This window comes from Silurus aristotelis (genome assembly GCF_946808225.1).
Source record: "Silurus aristotelis genome assembly, chromosome: 8".
NCBI lineage: Eukaryota > Metazoa > Chordata > Actinopteri > Siluriformes > Siluridae > Silurus > Silurus aristotelis.
In genome coordinates this window covers 21,108,948-21,131,924 of record NC_139581.1, presented here as the reverse complement: position 1 = coordinate 21,131,924, position 22,977 = coordinate 21,108,948, and the positions used below count along the sequence as shown (strand labels likewise).

Below are 22,977 nucleotides of genomic sequence, written 5' to 3'. Positions count from 1 at the left end.
TTGTAAAAATAAAGTGTGTAAGATGTCATGTAATAATATCTGAGGTTCTATTGACCTAATTCTAATACCTGATAAGGAGAAGGATTCTTTTTATGTCCTGATACACAAAACCATAGAATTCAGGAGGGTGTACTTTCTTTATCACCTGACTATATACAAAAAACAAAACTTCCCCCATATCTAACTGATCACCACCCAAACCAAACCAAAGAGAAAAAAGAAAAAAGGAGATTGACTGACAGATCGACAGACAGACAGAAAGAGAGACAGACAGAAAGAGAGACAGAGAGAGGGGGAGAGAGAGAGAGAAAGAGAGAGAGACAGAGATACACAGACATACAGACAGAGAGAAAGAGAGAAATTGACAGGCAGAAAGACACACATGGAGGTTGACAGAATGAGAGAGAGAGAGAGAGAGGGGGGGGGGGGGTAAAGGCAGCGCGTCTCTCTGGAGGTAATAGCAGCGCGCGCTCTCTCTCTCTCTCTCTCTCTCTCTCTCTCTCTCTCTCTCTCTCTCTCTCTCTCTCTCTCTCTCTCTCTCTCCGGATAAATCGAAAATCACTCCGAGGTTTTTTTTTTTGTTGTGTTTGTAAAATCCGAACTAGAAACCCAAGTGTGGACATTATAACCGGTCTCTCTCTGCATGTCTTTACGCACAAGTTGTTGGTGTGTGTCGGCAAATGGACAAGGTGTTTTCCTGGACACTCGGAGTCTTCCTGTCTCTGCTGCGCCTTTTCCCAGGTAAGAGGACCAGTTCCACAGGTCTTCCTGCGGAAATAGGTACCCATAAACCATTTCAGGTCTTCTGCTTTTTATCCGTAAAGTAAGAGTTTTGTGATTATCATTAGAACCTCAGAAGGACTACAGTTACAACTCTGTAGATCCACAAAAGCTCATACCGACCCGATCTCATTATCCCCAAAACACGTCACGCACGTGAACACGTCAATGTGAAAAATTGCATATGGGAAATCGTGAGAGCAGGTGATCACATGAGAATCTGAGAACATTTAAAATATGTGAAGAATCGAGATGCCACAGTCATTATTATTACTATTTAGAGGGGCGTGGCTGTGGGACTTAAATATAAATAAGTAAACAAACAGAGAGAAAGAAAGCGCGTGCATTCGTTGTAAAAAAGATTAAGTATGAAGGTGTGAATTATGAGATACACACCAAAAGCATGTTCTTGTGAGTTTCTCCGGGTTTATTATGTTGGATTTGTAAAAAAAAAAAAACGAGACCCATTCCTGAAAGTATAAAATGTCCCAAGTAATCGAGAAATGTCCATATTTGCAACGCAGATGATTTCAGTAAAACTGTCACGTTATAACTTTTGTAGGACCAAGGACTTGTGGTGAAATTATTTACAAGTTTAGTGAATAAAAAGTTTTTTTGCACCTGCTGGGCTGAAGGTTCGAATCCAGTCTCTATCCTTTGTGTGTGGAGTTTGCATGTTCTCCTGGAAATTGCATGTTCCCTCCTGGTACTCTGGTTTCCTCCTCCAGTCCAAAGACATGCATTGAAGCCTTATTGGCATTTCCAAAATTCCATGTGATTTGAGAGATTGTTCCTTCCAATGATTTGAAACCCTGTACATGGTGCTCAATACGCTGTACCCCAAGTTCCATTAGACCCCATTATTCCATTGCAACACTGTGTAGAATACACACTATGAAAAATAGAAGAATGAATAGATAAATGGATTTAAATGGCAAGTTGGATATCATCAATCCATCAAGAATCATACTAATTATATACTATTCTTACCAGGTTATATCATTATACCAATTTGTCTTCACACTCTGACCCCACTTGTGACTTTCATGACACGTTTCTCATGTATTGTGTAAACTCTATTTTGTTGAAATCGATTTAACGAATTCAACGTACTTCTTTGTTGACTTATGGTCTAAAGGTCGATAGTCATACAATTGAGCTCTGAGGTAAATGTAATAATCAGCATAAACATACACAGATAAACAGCTTTTATAAATATTAGCAATTAATAATAAAAGTACTGACTCCCAAAATTTCATTTAAGATCATAGTTAATTTAGGAAGAATTTTAAGATCTGAATGTTTTGGAAAACCCCCTGCAGATATGTAGGTGTTATAGATGCTTTCATTAGAAAGCCTTGTAGAAGCTGTGAATTCTGTAGTGCTGCAGTTACACTATACTGGAACATGGTTTAAAGAAAGGCACACTGGTGTAGACTGGTAAGCAACATAAATTGCTTACAAAAAAAAAACTTCTGATTGGTGCTGCTGGTGAGATTGAACCAAAGCCTAAACCACAGATATTTAACTACAATGGGTGAAGTTATAGTGAAACCTAGTGAATTTAACTCAGGGAAAATAAATGTGTACCTTTTTCTTCATGTCTAACATTTTGTTTTTATTGTTGGTTTTTCTGTAGAAATTTGTAAAAACTTATGCTTTACTTGAGGTATCCAGAGCTAAATAATATACATAAGTGCAATTGATGGTATAAACTAAATCTTGCTACATTAAAGTCCCAATGCGAGCACAATTTTCAGTGTTTTGGCTTTAAGTATGAATATTTTAGCCCTAAAAGTGTCTATAAGCTAGTGTGCTCTAATGCAATGACATTCATAGCTACACTTTTATCCATCCATTCATCTGCTTTAGTGTTAAGAAATGTTTGCATTTTAATCTTAGAATTTGCCAATCTTTCTATTCTGAAGCAATATGTAGTTTAGCACATATGAACTGTTTAGGTTCTGTGCACATTAGCAGTGATGTATGTGAATCATTACCAGTTCAACAAGCCTGTAATCTTCTTAAAGTTAGGGTTAATGACTTTCTGCATACTTGCATTTGTTAACTAATTTCTTATTCATGGATTCTGTATTAGCATGTTGTTATCACTCAGCACAGGCTTTAGTTGAATAGCTGTGCCTTAATAAGACACAATGTTTGTTTTACTGTTAAGGAGAAATGTCCATTTTGGTATTAATGCAGAGGTATAGTTAAATTTGCATACAATTTTAATTCACTACTGATTGTCCAATACATTTAAAATGGGATTTATTGTTCTGCTGACACACAATGGACTTCATTTTCTTGAGCCATTGACTTGCTGTAAATGTCATTTCCACATCCACAGGTATGTTCCTAATGTATAGTATTGACGGTTTTTGGCTGGTAACATTGCGTGTGGGTGTTTTAACACAATGTTAAGACACAGGTAGAATCAGACGGTTGGATCTATATTTAGAAATCCATTTTTTTTGTACTGTTGAAATCCCTAGTGTTGGCTGATTCGTCTGTGATAACAGATAGGGTCGCTTCACCCTTGATCATTATAAAAGCAGGTTCTCAGTACAGGAAGCAATTATACGGGCTTCCTGCACAGCACAGAAAATGACACACCAGTAAAAAAAAAAAAGTCTGTTCTGTTTTAGTTGTATAGTGGTATTGATTTTATGAATTTCTAGCAGCTATACAGTGATTTCTCTGTATGCAGGTGCAAATTCCTCTGTTCTCAAGACTCTCCTGTGGTGGGAAACCACATGACCACTCCTATTAAACAACTTTATACCACAGCAAGCCTAAAGAGATGTATTGAACATTGTACTTGGAAAAATTGCAGTGATATAAGTGGAAGAATTGACAGGATGAAAAACATATGTACTAAATGGTGCTTGAAAGTTTGTGAACCCTTTATAATTTTCATTTCTGCATAAATATATAATACCCAAAACATAGAATTTTTACACAAACTCACAAAGTAGACAAAATGAAGCTAATCAAACAAATAAGACAAAAATATAACATATGGTCATTTATTTATTGTAACCTCAAGGATTAGCAGTTAATTTTAAGGTCAGATTAGGTCAGAATTTTCACATACTGTCATTTTTCGCAAATCACAGTATGTCATAAGGCTTTTCTGATTCATTAATGGGTGCAGATAACCGTAAAATAGAACAAATAAATATATATAAAAAGGTATGCTTGTTTATAGGCTATTCTGTCAATGTTCAATCACACATGCTTTCTAGTGATTTCTCTTTATTGTTGTTTCTCACTCTCTCTCTTTTTGCTCACACTCTCTTTCCAATAACTGCATATCAGTGGCTTAAGCCTTTAAAGTGACCTTTAAAAAATTTAAGAAATGAGTTCTTCAAGAAATTAGTTTTACACCCAAGAGTCTTTTAAAGACAAAACCCTCAACATCCGAACAGTGTCTCCAGGTGTGCTTACTGTATTATAAATAATAATTGACAATATAATGAAATAATTAAGTAATTATTAAAAAGATTAAGCAAGGGCTTTTCACCCTTGGGTGTCCTTCATTCTTTTAATAATGTAATGTCCAATCATCAATAATTCCTTTAAAAAGCTTGCATGTATAGGAATGTGTTGGTTCTTGCTTACTTAGCCCTTAGACTGAGAGACACCATTATGGTTGAGTTGTATATGCTCGATTTACTAAAGCTAAAGTCATTCACATACAATTCCAACATGATCGCACTTCATCTTTCTGATGGCTGTGGTGGAACCTAACATTCATGTCAGTAGATGTTTATTTAGCCAGCTATTATTGCTGAACAGAAGGGGCATCTTACACACAAATGTTTGTGCACATTTTTCTTTTCACACGTGTACAAAAACGCACACACACACACACACACACACACACACACACACACACACACACACACACACACACACACACACACACACACACACACACACACACACAGGTGATGCAATACCTTCAGCCCTGAAGCCATTCATCTATTGCGCTTCCTGCTGGGAGTAATGATACTGACAGGAAAGAGATCCTAGGAGTAATGATGCAGTCATGCCATACAGCTCGTCTGTTACGTGCGCACCGGCAAGACACAATCATGTCTCATGATCTTTTTGATCGCTATGAAAATTGCGTGAACCGTGGGCGAGGGCTGTGCTGATTTACAGCAGGTGGAAGTGGGGAGAGTGACCACAGTAATGAGGGTCTCACCCTGCTAAATGAGGCCACGTCTCTTCCTGATTTGTTGCTGCGAGGGCTGCAGATCCCATCTTCCTAACAGCATGGAGTGTGTTTTTTCCAGATTGTATGGTATAAAGAATTTATGAACGTGAATCAAATATTGTATATGGGGCTTGACAAATCATAAATGTATTAGTGAGCCAAACAAGCATGTGAAAAAAATCCCCATTGGTGCTGCACAGCACTATGTATTTTGCTAGCTACTATAATGTAATAATACATACAGTAGCTAGCTTACTCAGGAATGATATTTTACTGCTACATGATCTATTGTGGCAATGTGTTGTAAATGTGTTTGTGTAAATGTGTTTTTGTAAAAAAGTCAAAATATATATATATTTTTTATTATGCACAAGAATAAAATGTACACAATAAAAAACAAGACGAAAAAGGCAATCCATATGCTGTGCAGGAAGAGGCAGAAATCTCAAAAAGGCTTATTTAAAGCCTCCACCTAAACAATTAAGAAATCAAAAACAACTAATGAAATGAAGAAAAACGTTATTATAATAACAGATATGTAACGTGTCAAAAACACAGGAATAAAGTTCTTAAAAAACAAATATAATCTAAAGTGCATAACAAAAAAAAATATTACAAAGCAGCACTTAGATGATCCTTTATAAATGTTTTATAGCATGTTAGAACATGAAGAACATAATTTGCTAGATGGGATAAACTATTTCATAATTTAAGACCTCTAAATTTGATGAAATATTCTACAAGTAAGAATTTTAGGAAGATTAAAATTGAAAAATTAATAGTTATATGACATTGAACTTGTGAATTTGCTCTAAAATACATTTCAAATTGCTCTGGTATGTTAACCTCACTATAATATATCGTATACAATGAAAACACATTTTAAATATTATCATAAAAAGTAAGGACCTGAAAAAAACAAAGCAGGTGATTTATATACATTCGATCGGGTTGCAATCCTAACAAAGCGCTTCTGAAGGATACACTTTTTTTGCAGAGTACTTGGAAAAGTACAAACTATATTACAATATGAATGATATGAATAACTTATCAAGCCTCATCAATAAAAATGTCCAAGAATTTTGTAGTTGGCACTTGAGGCACTTTAATATACTAAACTGTAATTTTGTATAGATTCTTCAGGTATACATTTTTACCACAAAAAATTATAAAATTTGATTTTTTTTTTTAATATTTAAAGGTAATTTATTTAGATTAAACCAATTTGCATGAGCGAATCGACCATCATTTGCATTCTTGATCAATGAATTAAATGTGAATGCATGTTAAACCTTATACCACAGCTTTATGCTGCACTGTTTTATCTATGTTTTCACATGCTGTTTTATTTCTGATTCTGAAAAGATCGTCTATGTACAATAGTAGAAATCGTTCTACCAAGAGCCAGCTTGCACCTCAGCTTATGTTTGTAGTGGAGCACACTATAGGATTAGTAATAAGTAGCAGATGCTGTAGCTATGGCGTTAATGTTTGCCGCAAATTCACGATCCACCAACGGCATATTTACAGGAAATGAAAATGTTCAAGTTTATAAGGAGTAGGTTGGTTATTTGGTTTTTGGAACATAAAATTTGCTTTTTCTGGCCACCCATGCTTTTGATTTTCCCATCTTCGGTATGGATGAATATGCAATCTTTCTACTTTTGCTTATTAGCAGCCCTTCATTCATCCATTTGTATGTATGTAATTGTACTTGAGTTTTTAAAATGAGAGTTTTGTCTCAGGCCTGTCCTCTGGAAAAGCTAGCAATTTTATTCTGTTCCACCTTCCTGCTCAGATTATCCAGGCTGAACAGCGATGATTGCTGGGTTCAAATGTATTAAGAGGTGAAGTAGATTGGAAGTCTGCAGAGGATTTGGAAGGGAATGTTTGCTTTAATGAACCAAGTCCAAATTGTATCAATAAGTGAATTGCTAATCGAAAAAGGAATCGCTTGAGGAATGGAATTAAATATGTCTAAAGATTTTTTTACAGATTCTTCAAGGGCAATTAAATTAATTGATGGATGATTTTTCCAATGTTATCCTAATAGCTACTAACTGGGTACCTAGATTTCCATAGATCAGTAGTTTGTTTTGTAATAACATTGTAAATGTTTTTCATATTGTTTAGGTGTTTTTCCAGTTGGTTAATCAGTGATTATAGAAACAGCATGCTAATAATGAGGATATATATATTTTTTTATTTACTTACTACTTATATCAGTCCTGCATGTAGGATTGAATTAGTGGCCATGTGGGAGGCATGGAATTAGTCAGAAGAAGCACGGTCGAATCGGGCTAATAAGGTCTAAAGGGCTTGAATCATCTTGCCAGCTAGGGACACTCACCCGATTAACATGCATGCTTTCGTTGAGCTTCGATCTATTTTACTCTCCGTTCCACCATTCCTGCAGCACTGCCTGGTCGAAATGAGAGATATTTCTCTGCCCTATGTCTATAGCATGTTTTGATTAAATCTTTCGCCCCCACCTCCATCCATCTGCACCTCACTCTCATCTGTGCAGCTGCTCATCATGAGGCTTTATTACATTTGCCCTATGAAGCAGATCTATTTTGAGAAATGGTCATATCATTAATTGAGCTCAGATCGTTGTCTTCAAAATGAAATGCACTTGCCCCGGCCATTTAGTCGTAGAAATTAATTTGATGCTTATGAGATCTGGGAATGCAAAGTATAACATCACAGTGCTTATCTCTTACAAGGTACAGTATTGCCCACACATATAGTACTGTGCAAAAGTTTTAGAAGTGTTAAGTATTTGTATTAAATAAAAAAAGGGAAAGTGAATAAACAATAGAAATCCAAATCAAATCAATATTTGGTGTGACCACCTTTTGTCTACAAAACAGCATCACATCTGCTAGGTATATTTGCACACAATTATTGAAGGTACTGTAGGTTGTTCCAAACATCATGGTGAACTAATCACAGTTCTTCTGTGGATGTAGGCTGCCTTAAATCCTTCAATCTTTTCCTGTTATCCCAAACAGACTTGATGGTGTTCAGATCAGGGCTCTGTGGGGTCCAAACCATCACTTTCAGGACTCCTTGTTCTTCTCTACACTGGAGATCATTCTTAAAGACATTGGCTGTAATGCATGTTTGGGGGTCATTGTTCTGCTGCCGAATACATTTGAGGCCAATCCCTGAATGTATTGCATGATGGATCTGCCTGTATTTCTCAGCATTGAGGACACCAATAATCCTGAACAATTTTCTAACTCATTTGCAGAAATGCAGCCCCGAACCTGCAAGGAACCTCCACCATGCTTCACTGTTGCTTGCAGACCTTCATTATTTTAACATTCTCCAGCCCTTTGACTGGTTCTCACTAAATTTGTAGCCTTCTCTACAGCAGCTTCTGTTTCAGTTAATGACTGGTTTTCAAAATATATATGAAATTAATGATCATTAGTGCTTGGTATAATTAGTTAATCATGCAACTGACTTTGATCCTACAAACAAAATATTAATATTTTTTTATTGTATTTTATTATTTTTATTTATATACTGATTTATTTGTGTCCAGATATCACAGCATATACAGTATATTTCCTTTCCTTCTCTGTTCATTGAAAAAACATACAATATATACACACAAGTATTGGGACACCTGACTTTTCCAGTCACATGGTTCTTCCCTTCACTGTTACCACAAAACTGGAGGTTTTTTCGAGTGTCTTTGAAAATGGTAGTATTTTTCTTCACTTGAACCAGGAGACCCAGACCTGTTCCCACATGATAACACCATCCTACATCAGGACCTGACTTTGCTAATGCCCTTGTGGCTGAATGAGCACAAATCTTCACAACCACAGTCCAAAATCTAGTGGTAAATCTTCCCAGAAGAGTGGAATGCAATGGAGAAAGCACATACAGGAGGAATTTTATGGTCAGGTTTTCACAAACCTTTTATCCATAAAGTGTATTAAAGTTCAATTTAAATAGCAATTTTCTGTGACAAAAACTGTTCAGACTGCTATGTTAATTGTCTTGAGAGACATGACATGATTTCATTTTTTTTTTAATCAGTTGAGTCCACCACTTATCCATTTCCAAGTGTTTATTCAGAGCTAACCACAAGCCTTTGTCAACAATACTGGACAATTAGATGCCAAGTATTTAATGTATCGAAATCTATCTAGAAATTTGTTATAGAAAATGTATAAGTGAGCGTAACAAGTTCAGTCAGGAGTTCAAGGTGAAGCCCTCTGCTAACCTCTTTTTCCTCAGGCAGCTACTAACTGCACTTAGCAATATCTTATCGTCTCATAACAGCCAGCATTTCTGCAGCTGCAGGCTGTGCTATCTGGAGCAGATTTAAAAAAAAAAAAAAAAAAAAATTGACCTGGAAATTCCCCAAGCATTTAATTTTCTCGCACACCCCTGCCATCTTCAGCTCTGGTGTGAATATTTAGTCCCACTCACTTTTGGGGGGCAATATTTAGTCCCACTCACTTTTTATCTCGGAGCTGTACAACTTCCATGTACTGTACATAAGAGGAAGCAGAGGTAGTGTTCATAGTATTAGAGTCTTCTAAACAATTTGCTGAGGGTCTAATATTTTGCAGTGTAGTACTTTTTTACAGAAGTAATTTGTTCATAAATAAAATTTAAAACAACACAACCACTTAAAAAAAAACTCTCATTCTGCATCTAGGCATAAATACAGACTGGCGACAATAACAAAACACTTTTGGAAGCTATAACTGTTGGAGAAAAACCCCACAATGCACTGCACAGATTGTCAGAAAGGCGGTCTATCACTGATTGGATTATAGTTCTTCTTCTCAGACAGTCTACAGAATAAATCCAGCAACTCAATTTTCAGTGATATGTATAACTGGATTTATATATATTTTTTTGCCCTGGCTTTATTCCAGGGTTTAGTCACTGCTATTTCCCACCCACTGGCTTATTGTTCCCTAGCTACCAACCAGGGATGATAATTTTTCAAATTTTATTTTGTCATATAACTACATGCAGTATGCTATGCAGTGTCTGTAGCATTAAAAAATAATACACATAAAAAGGGTAAATATATGAAGAATAAAAAAATAAATAAAAGAATAAAATATGCCATACTGTGCTGAAATCTTAGGCCATTAGATATGTTGTTTCAGAAATAGTAAAATGACCATAAAATGTTAATTCTTAGTCTCTTTAGTAGAACACAACCAGGAAATATAGGACATTTGTATGCAGTATTAAAAAAAAAAAAAAAAAGTATTTATTATGACCTTTAATTTTACTTGAGCAATAGCAGGAACTTTGCTTTTGGACAACTAAATAGAATGGAACCCTAATTAATGTTGCCATCATCTGTATTTGTCAAAATTACTTCTGTGATAAAGGACTGTTACACCGTGTTTGGGCAGTAAATGCCTAAGCATTACGTACAAAGGAGTTTAATTCATTGAAAGCTTGCTAACAAGACTGACTTTCAATCAAATAATTCCATTTTGCATCAGCAAGGTTACTCAACAACAAAGTTGGTGTTTTTTTCTGGTTAGAGAAGCGACCAATAAAATGTTTTATTTTTGTTTGTCAGTATGTTAGTATTTATCAATATTTTATTTACAACAACCTGAGCAGTAAGCAGTTAACGATGTGATGCACTGATTTTAAATAGTGTGCATCAGATACAAGTTAGCATTTGTATTGCAATGCATAATTTCTTACATATTTGCATCATTAAGTAACAGTTTCTTTATATGCAGTTATTAGTAGATGCGCTATACTTTTATTAGTAAGAGAATACCCAATCATTTGTGGTCAATATTTTTTAAGTACATTGATTTCTCTTTGCTAAATTTTTTCTTAAGTGGGTTCTCTCAGCACCACTGCTACTTTGTGAATATGACATCTTGAGATTCACATAGAATATAGATTAACATGGCAGAGGTAGAGCTGCATCTTCCTGGAGACTTTTTTTTGAATATTTTTTTTTGCATGACACAGGCCTGTTTGTGAAAGGGTTATGTGTTAAAAGTTAGAAGGCACTTAAGTAAATTTATGATTTGCGGTCTGTCTGAACCAAAGAAATAAAAACGAATCTGTACCATATTAAATTGTATGGCATAATTTTTTCCCATTGCATCATATTGCATTGACTCGCATTGTGTTGAATCAAATCAAAATTATCTCATCGGTAGCTGCTTCATATGTATGGTATCATTGGCTATGCATCGAGATGCAAATCAAATCTGCCACACTTAAAGAGATGCACGTCCCTTACAAGTTACAAGTTCTATATGAACCCACCTGTGAACCTTTCTGTCTTTTTGTCTTGTAACAGCCAGCATTTAAACTTGCATCAGCAAGGCAACTCAACAACAAATACCTTTGCTTACCCTTGTAAGCTATGAAGCTTACTTTTTCCACATAGGGTATTGTCATACTGCATTTGTCATACATGATTGGGTCTCCTAGTTCAAGTGAAAGGAAAGTTTAATGCTACCATATTCAAAGAGATATGTAAATGTAAATGTATATCCTATACAATTGTGTGCCTTTAGCTTTGTGGAAAAGGTTTCAGGAAAGCTGGCACTTATGGCTGGAAAAGTCAGGTGTCCCAACACATTTTGTAGTTTCTGCATAAAGAGGATTTTCTTTTAAAATTGAAATCTGAGTTTGCAGGCTTACTTGTTTAATTTGCAATGTATTTATACGATCTGTGAACAAAAGCCTGACTGATACTCTGGAATCCTCTTAGATGATCCTCTAAGATAATCCCCTTAGATGACCACACCTACAGTATATTTAAATTTGACTCAAGCGACAGTCTCGGTCTGTTAAACATGTATCATTCTCTCAACAATATATTAATTCATAGAAATGTTATTACAGTTTCAAGTGCTTGATAAAATATCCTGTATATACACAAGACAAATATGTTATTTAAAATTTGACAAATGCCCAAAGCTGAAAATCTCTCATGGCATAATTTGCATAGGAGTGTGAAATGTGGCATCAAAATGTTAAATTCATTGGAAGCATTTTTATAAATGTATCGTGTGCCTGAGATTTGTAATTTGTTGCAGCCTAAATTGGAGACTCTCAAGGTTGCTGGCTGTGAGGTGGGAGTATAAATAAAGTTACACAAAGAAACTATTATAAACCAATATGCTTGTGCACGAAATGTATTGAAATAGTTTGCAGTGTTAAATCAACCATCTATTCATTCTAATTGTAGATATTCAATAAGCAATGTGCTGTTTTAGTGCTACTTTTGATTCTATTTTATTTATAAAGATTTCAATGAATTTACAGTCAATAAAACAGATTTTTATAATTAAAAAAAAGGTTGGTTCAGGTGTAAAATGTAATCAAGAATACAATTCAATTATGTCATAAACTTATATTTATTCACAGTAGCAGTAACATAAAAAAAATAAACTGAGAAAATGTACCATTTTAATGAAAAAATAACGTAATTAAATTGTCCCTATTTTCTTATTTCTATGTACATTTTACACAGCATCCCAATGTTTTGAAATTGAGGTTATACTGTGTTTAAACAAAGCTATTTATTTGTAGATTAATAATGATGTAGGTCATGTTATTATTGCTACTGTTTTTCAATATTCGTGGTTGTGATTTGTCCAGGAAAGTTTACTTTGTTGAAAGCAAAGCTGCTTAATATTGTATGTAGAGACTGAAAACAGAGATGAGAGACAGCTTTTCTAAGGTACTGTAAATCTAATAATTGATAACTGTAAAGTTTATTATATTAAATATTATATATTGTAGTATACAAGGTTTCATTGTATTGAAATTACACTGGATTTTACAAGTAATTCACAGGTTTTTGATAGGATTTAGATCTGTATTTCGGCGATTCCAAAACAAGAATCCTGCCTGTTTTCTGCCTAAATATATTTGGATATGGAGCGACCCATTATTCTTTATACCTTCACTCACTTAACATTTCCAGTGGTAAATAAAATAGCGCTATAGCATGGGTGGAGTATAGAGTGGGTGGAGAAGAGTGGCAGGAGTGATTTGTGATAGTAGGGTATCTGCAAGAGTGAAAGGGAAAGTTTATAGGACTGTGGTGAGACCTGCGATGTTGTATGGTTTAGAGACAGTGGCATTGAGTAAAAGACAGGAGGTGGAGCTGGAGGTAGCAGAGCTGAAGATGTAATACATTAATACAATTTGATACAATTATATGTTATATGTCATATGCTAGGTTGGCAAACTTTCTTCTCAGACTTCAATCTTCTTAACATCCCAAGCCATACTAAAGGAGGAAATGTCTAATGAGCATATTACTTTGTATATATATATATATGAAGTTACTCGTTACTGATTACTTACACCAAAAAGTAATGCGTTACTGTTAAAAGTAACTTTTTAGTTACTTTTTTAAAGAACGTCCTTTAATGTTCCCATTAATGCCCTTTTATGCGTTATGATCTATACAAACACAAAACTGACTTAAACACAAAGTCATTTTTAAACACTATTTTATTAAAGCCAGACCAGCACAAACTGAATATATCACAAGGATTTCTAAAATAAATAACAAAACAAGCTGAATAATATATTCACAATCAAAACTAAAGTGGCTTCTGCTGTTGTGTTGAGCTCTTAAACATTTTCCTTTCACAGCTTAAGTATGAAAACTATCAACAATGTAGAACAGAACACCGGGTTAGCTTCTAGCTTCTAGCATGGAGTTCCTGGAGGAGCTTCAACAGATTGGAGTTGCTGTTTATCGCAGTAGATACGAGCTTCGAAACAGAAAGACACAGCTTACATTTGACTTAAACGTTTTTGTCTTTATACTCAACTAAAGTGAAATAATGAGCTGAAACTCGTCTTGCTCTCGCCTCGACTCGCCATTACTGCCGCACAGACCTGAATAAACGGAAACACAGCCACAGTGCGTCTTCTTCGTGTTTACAGTGTTTCATCCACCAATCCTACAGTGCATCTCTGCTTTAAACAGGTTAGACTGTAGGCTACACTTCAGCCGAAATTAATTAATTAAAAAAAGTAACGGGTAACGCACCATACAGTAACGGTAACGAAGTTACTTTATTTTTAAAATTAACACTGTATATGTATATATATGTACAGTACAGACCAAAAGTTTGGACACACCTTCTCATTCAAAGAGTTTTCTTTATTTTCATGACTATGAAAATTGTAGATTCACACTGAAGGCATCAAAACTATGAATGAACACATGTGGAATTATATATGGAATTATATACATAACAAAAAAGTGTGAAACAACTGAAAAATGTCATATTCTAGGTTCTTCAAAGTAGCCACCTTTTGCTTTGATTACTGCTTTGCACACTCTTGGCATTCTCTTGATGAGCTTCAAGAGGTAGTCACCTGAAATGGTCTTCCAACAGTCTTGAAGGAGTTCCCCGAGAGATGCTTGGCACTTGTTGGCCCTTTTGCCTTCACTCTGCGGTCCAGCTCACCCCTAAACCATCTCGATTGGGTTCAGGTCCGGTGACTGTGGAGGCCAGGTCATCTGGCGCAGCACCCCATCACTCTCCTTCTTGGTCAAATAGCCCTTGATGCCTTCAGTGTGACTCTACAACTTTCATAGTCATGAAAATAAAGAAAACTCTTTGAATGAGAAGGTGTGTCCAAACTTTTGGTCTGTCCTGTATATATTAATACAAAACTAATTAAAAATGTTGTTTCTATTTCTAGTTCAAGTAAGATGAACGTAGAGATGACAAATTATACACACTTAATTTGCTTAAATATGACGCATACAGCCGGCCATATGAGTTACAATGAAGTAACAAAGATTTGCTACCAGTTTTGTTTTAATAAAAAAATCCTATAAACATTTACATTAGAAAACATTCATATGTTTGAGAGTAAGCATATTAGCCAAGAAAAATTTACATCATTTTATGTTCATGTTATTAAAGAGTAATTTGGAACAATAATAGTTATTTTATAGCATTTTAAATATATTTTATTTTAATTGTTTGCTTAATTTCAATAACACATTTTTAGTGATATTTTAAATATTTTATATTATTATTTTTTTAATATATAAAATACATAAATGGCAAATAATTACAGAACAGGGGAAATGTTTCAACTTGTTAATTAAATGTTCAATGCAATTACACAACAGAATTAACATAAAATTAACAGCCCTTTCAAAGTTATTTTAAATGTAATAAATACTGAAAATCAAGTGGCAATCAAGCAAAACATTTATTTGATTATGAGGGTTTTTTTCTGCAGCTCTGCTATTTTGTTTAATGACAAGCACAAAGAAGAGCCTGATAATTTTATTCCCCTGTATTTACATTTATGCATTTGACAGATCTACATCCAACAGCAAAGATACGTTATATAAGCACAAGACTGACCTCTCAGATTACTCTCTAGGAGTGTATCAGTGTGGAATAGTCCACTGATTAAATTCTACATTAACATCTATGTGACACCAACATCATTTGTCTCATATATTATTTTGCATTTTAATGTATCATGAATGAATCCTACATATGTACAGGAACATTAGTCAAAAAGTTAAAACAAGTAAAAAAAAATGTTGCCCACATTTTATGCATTCTACCTACTTTATTAAATATATTTCAAGCAACCAATAGAACTACAAATAATGTTCATATATGGCCATATATCAGATTTCTGTATAGGGAGGCCTGGTGCCCGTCAGCTACTGTTGCAGTAAGGTTAATAGGAATTTGCCACACTGTGATGGATCGCTTAGTTTTGTATTGCCTGAAGGAAAACTGACCACAACAAAGCTCCTTAAATTTTCCTCATTTCATCATAACATATATGAGGAATGACACAATCTAGCAACGGAGTTTCAACTTCAGAGAAATCACAGAGTTTACGTTATCACTGTCCAGCTGCTTTTTCTAAACAGTCACATCTCCACTCATCTCACAAAGCAGTGTGCTCTTTTCATTCATGCATTCCCAGCAGCTGGGTTCAAACCTTTTCATTATTTTAGTTAGTGAAAAACATGTTTCAGATGGAAATGCTTACTGCATATAGAAATTCGGATGGAGTGTTCAGCATGTCTTTTCTGTGTACGTCCCACTGTGATATAGTGTCAATTATTTTCATAAGCACAGTATTGTGGATAATACTACGTAATCTTGGCTGGCTGCTTGGGGTTTTCTTTATTGTTCTGTCTCATAAATAACCCTGGTAGAAAACCAAATTACTTTCTATAAAGCATGTTCACTCACAGCCACTTTAAAAGGAACGCATGTGCATGATTAATTCTAAAGGTAGATAATGCCTTGTTGATGTAATTGGTTTGAGCTGACTGTAAAGTCACAGTAAAAAAAAAAAAAAAACTCTTTACAAAGGTGATGAGCAGAAAAGCATCTGCAGAACAAGAGACTGACTTTTACTGAATAAAGGAATTCTAGAAATCCCTGTTATGTTGTCCATGCCCATTGTAGCTATAGATGCTAGTGATTCTAGGCATCTCTATAACTGAGGCTGATGCTATTCGCAACTTGTTAATTAATGTTATGACACATTAATGATACATATGAAGCAGCTACTGATGCAATGTGATATGATTCCCCCTTTATAATGCAGTGCAATCCTATTTTTATTTTATCACAGTGCGATTTAGTGCAAAATGATACAATGGAAAAAATATGATGTTATTCATTTCAATATGGTACAGATAGTTTATTTTTATTTCTTTGGTTCAGACAGACAGCAAATCATAATTTTACTTAAGTGCCTTCTGGCTTTTAACACATGGCCCTCGGTAGTGTTGTGATACATAATATTTACGTAGCAGCAGTGGTGCTGAGAGAACGTGCTTCCACATATTAATATCTACATATAAAATATTAGTAACAAATGATTAGTTACTGTCCAAATAATGAAAGCATTGAGCATCTACCTATAATTATATATGAATTAATATTTTTTTACTGATGCAAATATTTTTTTAAACTTTTGCATCGCAGTACAAATGCCAACTTGAATTTGATGCATCACATTGTTAACTTTTATGCCGATGCACCGATTGGAATCAGTCAATCTTACCATCCCTAATAGATTCATGTTCCTGGCATACAGTGGTAGAACACTGTCTGATCTGACTTTGCTTTCATTACCTTTGTAATGAATTGTTATTTCAGTTACCATAACCTTCCGGTCATCTCAAACAATTCTAACCATCTGAACTTGAATCTTGCTTGTTACTAAGCCATTTTTGCTTACAAAACTGCAACAGAACCATACTTTGAATTTAAGAGATTATTGTGGTTTACAAATTAAGGTCCCCTGGTGGTCTAGTGGTTAAGATGCAGCGCTCCCACCGCTGCGACCCGGGTTCGATTCCCGGTCAGGGAACCATCCCCAGCCACTCTTAGTGCCAGTTCCAAGCCCGGATAAATTGGGGAGGGTTGCGTTAGGAAGGGCATCCAGCGTAAAACATGTGCCAAATCAAACGTGCGGAGGATCCGCTGTGGCGCCCCTAACGGGAGAAGCCGAAAAGAAAGTTTATTGTGGTTTACAAATTCCCAGGTGATCAGCAGTTTCCTGGAATACCTACACCAAACCCATCTGACCCTAGAAACCATGCCACAGTCAAAAGTCTCAGAGATCATTTTTTTCCCATTCCTATGTCTGATATGACAGAGCTATTTATTTGTATCTTGATTTTGTACATGTCACATGATGTGCCTGAGTTTATAATTGTATGAATGAATAATTGTGTAGATCTCATTAAAATGGTCAGTAAATATATGCTTATTATTTTGGGTAAAACATACTGGTGTGATCAAACTGACTTACATCCCTTTTTTTTTTTCCTAAAATAATGCAATTAAGTTTCAGGAACTGGAAATGCTTTCTACACAGATGTCACTTTTTGCTTCATCAGAATCATTTGTTTATACCGTAAGAACCACACACTTCTGCAGGGATATCAAGGCATTTGCCATGATACTGCTGTACATGGTAAAACACAGACACCCTTGATAATGTATTCTCCTACAAAGCCAGCCTAGTGTTTGACACTTTTCTTAAGTCTCATTTATTATACAGTGGATAACTGTATATGGATATTATTCTTAAAGCTAAAGCTACTGAAATTTTAATTTGACCCATGATGCTTATACTGAAGATCTTTTCATCTCACATAGCACTAAATATAGTAAAAACATGTAGCAAAGTGATGATTTATATTTCCAATAAATCCATTTAATTTTATGTATAATTCTTTTCTTCATCATTACGTCTCAGGGAGTTTTTCCTTGTCACCATTGCATCCATTTGTTTATACATAAAAATATAATTTGAAAACTAAATTGCTGTTTTGTGACAATGTCTGTTATTTAAAAAATAGAAATAAAAATGAACTAAATTAAAGCAAAAGAAAAAAAGCGAAAAATACATGCTTTGATTAATTTAGCAAAAATTACAGTAATTTTGAATACATAAATGTCGGATACAAGAACACGATCTGTTTCTTTTTCCATTCCTTCTTAAGGATCTGTGGCTATACATAATGCAAGCCTGGGCCATCTGCCTGTTGCGCTGATTAATATTTCTTGCACATTTTTTTTTTTTTTCAGCAGGAGTAGGATTGTGTCAAAATGCTAGTGGCGGTGGAAGGCTGGCTTGGTGCAGTGGCATCATTTTTTATCCTCAAGATAAGATTGAGAGACTCTCAGGCCTGTCATTTTCCACATGATTGATGCACACAGCCTCAGGTGGAGTTACGAAATATTTGCTGAAAGCCATGTGGGATGAAGTATTGATTTTCAGTTATCTTAAGTAACTCATGTGAGCAATTAAAGCAAGTGGAATTCTTAAAATTACAGAAAATACGGCTAATGATTCCCTTAGGGTTTTATCGCAATTGTTTTTTAAATCAATGTAATAAGCTTTTGTTTAATACTAGTCATTGATACAATGTTTCTGAGATGATGGTTGACGGTGGCATAAATGTCATACTGCTAAAGGTGTTGATGGAATGGTTAATAATAATTCGTTCCTTTTTATTGATTTGTGTGTGTGTTCGAAAAAAGAGTGCAGAGGAGAGCTGACGTGATTCCCCATATGTGCATGAAGAGTCAATCTAAATGCCCCCAAAGCCTAAGTGGGGATTTGGAAGATCTGAGCCAGCACTCTCAAAATCACTTCAAGCAGTCATGGGAAGAAAGCTAATGTACGTTAATGTAATCCTTTTTAAAGCAGCCTCTTGACAGTGTTTTCTATCACATCATCATGTGGCAGAGAGCTCAATATTAACCTACAAACCCTGGAAACAAATCACGTCTTCTGCTACAAACCCTTTTCTGACCCACCTGACCTTCTAATTTATTGCTCCCCAAGAACAGAGAGTAATGCCACCATTTAACATCGAACAATGGAGCCTATTGAGTCCGAAATGAGTCGGGGAGTTGTCGGTTATGCCCGGTGAGTCCGAGGACCCTCGTGGCTGCGGTCCATAAAGTGGTTTCTGATGTGTTGTTGCCACTTTCGCTCACACAAGATTATCAGTTATTTTAAGGGCTAGCTCAGAGCAAGGCCGATTGTCTCTCCTAAAGCTTTATATCTGGACACAAGTGAGGAAGAAGATTATTTTCAAAGACAGTTGCTCTCTGGTTAATGAGAGTGGACTCCTGGTGATAGTCAGGCCTTGCGTTTTTTTTTGTTGGTTTTTTTGCTTGTTTGTTTTTTCAATTATTGAGGCTTTTTTCCAGGCATTTGATAAAAGCCTGTTGATTCCCTCGAGTGCCTGGGACAGAATTGCTTTTCAAAGCTTTAGTGCTTTTACAGTGCTTTTCTCGATCAATTTGACACAATTCTCCAAACTCCAAGTCACTGCTCTTACAGCAATTAACACAGCCATCTACTCGTATCTTGGCCAAAAAGTTTGATTTTACTCCATAATTGATGACACATTTATTAAAATAAAGATTAAGGTCAACACTAAGTGTTTGCTTTATTTGTTTTAAAATTATGACTTCTTGCTTGTTTGTTGAGTCATTTCTGCAAATAGAGTCAGAAGTTTTATCATGATTACAGGAGTAACAGGAAGATACTTATCCATTATGCAATACTATAATAGAGGCATCTTATTGGCCCCAAATTTATTCTGCAGCAGGACAACGAGCCTAAACATACAGACAATGTCATTAATAACTATCTTTAGCGTACAAGTGATGCTTTGTCCCCTACAGAGCCCCTGATCTCAATACCATCATGTCTGTCTGGGATTGCATGAAAAACAGAAGGATTTGAGATAACTTCTATCCACAGAAGATCCGTGGTTACTTCTCCAAGATGTTTGAATCAACCTACCTGCCGAGTTTCTTTCCAAATTTGTGTGCAAGTTTACCTAGAAGAATTGATGCTGTTTTTCAGACAAAGGGTGGGCACGCCAAATACTGATTTATATTTGTAAGCATTTTTTTCCTTTACAGCATTTTTTCACAACTGCCTAAAACTTTTGCACAGTACTAACTGTATATATACTTTGTCATGCTTTGTAATAGATTTAACATTTACAGCGTTTTTCTCATGCTGTGCAGCTATGATGTGAAAAAAATCATTACACAGCAAAAATGTTGAAGTTCTTGCAGATGGTTTGCAGATATCTGGCCATAACCTTTGTATATGTTATTTGAACATCCCATTCCACATTTAGTCCACATTTGCTTGTTATAATAACCTCCACTTTTCTAGGAAGATGTTCCTGTAGATTTTGGAGTGTGTCTTTGGAGGTTTGTGCTCATTTAGTCACAAGGGTGTTAAAGTCAGATACTGATGTAAGTGCATTCAGCATTAAAATTCATCCCAAAATGGGTTCAGTAAGGTTAAGGTCAGCGCTCTATAGCAGCAGATCTTCCACTTCAACTCATGTAAACCATATCTTCATTGAGCTGACTTTGTGTACAAGGGCATCATCATGCTGAAACAGGTTTGAGCCTGCTATTTCAAGGAGGCTCAAATCCTGATGTTACCTTCTCCGAAGACATTCAGTACAATTGTGTGCCTTCTACTTTATGGTAACACTTCAGGTGTTCAGGTAACAAGTTAGGTGGCCATGTAGTGCATCTGCATTTCAATTGCTGATTATCTTACTAAACCCGCAGAGAGCACACGTGTAGTATTGATGTTAGTATTTAGTAATAATTTCCGAAAATAAACTGCAGTGCTTCAATTTGAACTGTTTGGCTAAGATAAGGGTGTGTTCAGATGGCTGTGTTAATCGTTTTGATAGCAGTGATCTAAGAAGACACATCAAATAAATCGAGAAAAACTTAACGTTTAAATTTAGTACAGAAAAATGATCAATTACAATAAATGCTGATGCACACCGTTCTGTTCTAATGCTATAATTAGTTTACAGGTAATTAGTCATTATTTTGTTTCACAGAAAATCAGACATGGGCGGTTTGTCTTATTTTTGTCATCTTTTTATTGACTGTATTACTTTAGCTGTCACTTTTCGCCAAGTTTTATAGGCCTAGCTTTACAATTGGGCTTCAGAATTTCTGATAAAAGTGTACTGTTGTGCATAGAGTGCGCATTCATCAGACGGACCATCAACGCTTCACATCAGGGCTAGTAATAGGGTATGTAGAGATAGGCATGCACTCTTACAGCAGACTTTCCCTTTAACATAAAGGCTACAAAATATATTTGAACAATTTTACGGTTATTGCGAGTGCGATATTGCTTTTATATGACAGTTCTATAATAAAGGAATCAAAGTAGTTGACTGGAACCACAGTTGCATAATAATGAAAATAAAATAGTTCAAATCTCACCACTGCCACTTTAAGTCAGGCCCTTAACTTCTCAGCTGTGTAAATGTAAGTTGCTCTGAATAAGGGACTCTGCCTATTGCCATAAATCTCTGCTTTTTGTTTAAAAAAAAAATGTTTAAAGGTTTTCATGGTTTGGCTCATTAAACATTCTGCATGATTGATCATATTTAATGCAAAATGTATTTGATTTTAAAGCAAGGAAGCCTTCAGCTCAACAAATCATCACTCTTACATGATCACTTTCTTACATGTTCTGTGAAAAAGTGTCTTGCCAAGTTTTTTTTCCCTCTACTATACAACCTAGTGATTTTTGGTTAGTCATAGGACAGGATGCTACTGCCCTCACTCGGCTTCTAACACAAAATACAGCCTATAATATAACAGCTTAAGAGTTTCTTTTAGAATACTTAGCAAAGATAATTTTTAATAGTTATAATAATAGAAAATAAAAGAATAAATGTTCTGCATCATTTCCTAATTCTGTCTTGCAAACATTGTATTCTACCTCGGAATTATTTTGACTGCTTGCTGATTCTAATTGACAGTAAATATACACGCTTATTCTATATTAGTATAAATAAATCCAGACAACACATTTTAGTGTAATGTTGGTTGTAACATCTCCCACACCTTCTTTCCCGCTCCAGGTCTGTTATCAGTGACACAGATGGAGCCGGATCCAGGGATTAGGTCAGATTGTCCTTGATTTAATAAAACCTTGCAGTGGCATGCGGGGGGGTGGGTGTAGTGTTGAAGATAAACCTCAACAGCAATTCTGAAAAAAATAAATAAATAGCAAGACAAATCCCAGCTTATGGAGATCTTCTAGAGAAGGAGAGGTTTTTTTAGATTTAAGATTAAAAACAAACTGTCAAGATTTTCTCACTATTACTTCAATTCTTAAAGACAAAATCTATCCACCTCAGGGGTGTGGCATATCGAGATGCTGATTAGACAACATGATTATTGCACAGATCTGTTGCTAATGTCTTAGTGGCAAAAAACTTCTCTAGGTTACGTATGTAAGCCTAGTTCCCTAAGGGAACGAGATGCTGCGTCGCAACGCTTTGGGAATGCGACTGCGTTGTCCACGCTCTGAAATAATGTATGTAATCAGTCAAAATTGGATGCACGCCTTCACCGGCGGGGTGACGTCACGACCAGGAA

General features: G+C 35.4%; 1 protein-coding gene across 4 annotated transcripts in view; it reads left to right on the top strand.

Moving 5' to 3' along the window:
- Positions 1–422: 422 nt before the first annotated feature.
- esamb (endothelial cell adhesion molecule b) overlaps positions 423–22,977 on the top strand; it is a 40,945-nt gene continuing 18,390 nt past the window's right edge. For 2 of the 4 annotated variants that reach the window (XM_083549451.1, XM_083549449.1), the window contains exons 1-2: positions 423–454; positions 661–741. In XM_083549451.1, coding sequence (XP_083405577.1) covers positions 681–741 — 61 coding nt within the window. In that variant the 5' untranslated portion in view covers positions 423–454; positions 661–680. Of the gene's footprint in view, positions 455–541; positions 742–22,977 lie in introns of those variants that run through there. The other 2 variants (XM_083549450.1, XM_083549448.1) reach the window with 1 other exon arrangement.